We start from the raw sequence: 1150 nt of genomic DNA, 5'->3' as shown, positions 1-1150 counted from the left end.
TTATGAAAGCAGCATTTTAGAAAACTGCCTATTCCAGGCATCTTTCAGGGCCCCTTTCACCTGCTTGTTCCTCAGTGAGTAGATGTAGGGATTAAAGACTTGGGTCACCACCGTATAAAAAAGTGAAGTGATTTTGTCATACTTCTGGCCACCCCGCTGAGTTGGTCGAATGTAAGTGAAGATGGAGGTGCCATACACAATGACAACCACCATGAGGTGAGCAGAGCAGGTGGAGAAGGCCCTTTTCCTGCTGGTGGAAGACAGCATATGCAGAATGGTAGAAATGATACGGCTGTAGGAAACAATTGTTACTGCTAAAGTACTGAGTAGGGTAATGACAGCTGTAATGATGCACATTAATTCCATATTTCTCGTGTCTCCACAGACAAGTTGGAGCAGTGGTGCAGCATCACAATAGAAATGATTTATAACATTGGGGGCACAAAATGGCAACTGGGCAAAAATAACACCTGGAGGAAACATCATTACAAAACTCACTACCCAGCAGCCTAGCACCAGTAGGAGACAGGCTCTGCTGTTCATGATGGTGGCATATTGCAGGGGGTAGCAGATGGCCATGTAGCGGTCAAAAGACATCATAGCTACATGGAAAAAGCCACAAGTGCCCAGGAAAAAAAAGAAAAAATTCTGAAGCAAACAGCTGGCAAAGGAAATTGCTTTCCAACCCTTGAGGAGACTGTAGAGGAACCTGGGCATGATGGTGGAGGAAAAGAAGATTTCCAAGAGGGCAAAGTTCCTGAGGAAGAAGTACATTGCAGTATGGAGGCGATGATCCACCAGGGTGATTGTGATGATGACAAGGTTGCCTATTACAGTCAAGGAGAAGGTCATTAGGAGAAACAGGAAGAGGAAGACCTGCAAGCGGTGGTCATCAGTGAGTCCCAGAAGGATGAACTCCTTCACGGTGGTGTTATTCATCATTTAAGGCACACCTTGAGAAATCATATTAAAAACACCCTCTTAGACATAAGAATTGTGCCATAATGACAAAGCTTTTTGCACACTGGGGCATAACAATCCATAGAAAAATGGTTTTCAGAACGAGTTTGGTTCAGTACTTTTCAAAACTATTTGACATAACTTGTTACCATGACCTAGCAAACAGCAGCCCACATGAAGGGGAAAGACA

The 1150-nt window shown here is 44.1% G+C and overlaps 1 protein-coding gene across 1 annotated transcript; it reads right to left on the bottom strand.

Annotated features, from left to right (window-relative positions):
* LOC149862536 (olfactory receptor 6C4-like) lies at positions 1-942 on the bottom strand. The gene has a single exon (XM_090053979.1). The coding sequence runs from the start codon at positions 940-942 to the stop codon at positions 1-3; it is 942 nt and encodes a 313-aa protein (XP_089910105.1).
* Positions 943-1150: the final 208 nt, after the last annotated feature.

This window comes from Crocodylus siamensis, chromosome 6 (assembly GCF_052110815.1).
Source record: "Crocodylus siamensis isolate JL-2025a chromosome 6, ASM5211081v1, whole genome shotgun sequence".
NCBI classification, from domain to species: domain Eukaryota; kingdom Metazoa; phylum Chordata; order Crocodylia; family Crocodylidae; genus Crocodylus; species Crocodylus siamensis.
This window is presented reverse-complemented; position numbering and strand designations above follow the sequence as displayed.

Excerpts from the sequence above, each read along its gene's own strand:
- LOC149862536 (XM_090053979.1), bottom strand. The coding sequence starts at position 942 with ATGATGAATAACACCACCGTGAAGGAGTTCATCCTTCTGGGACTCACT.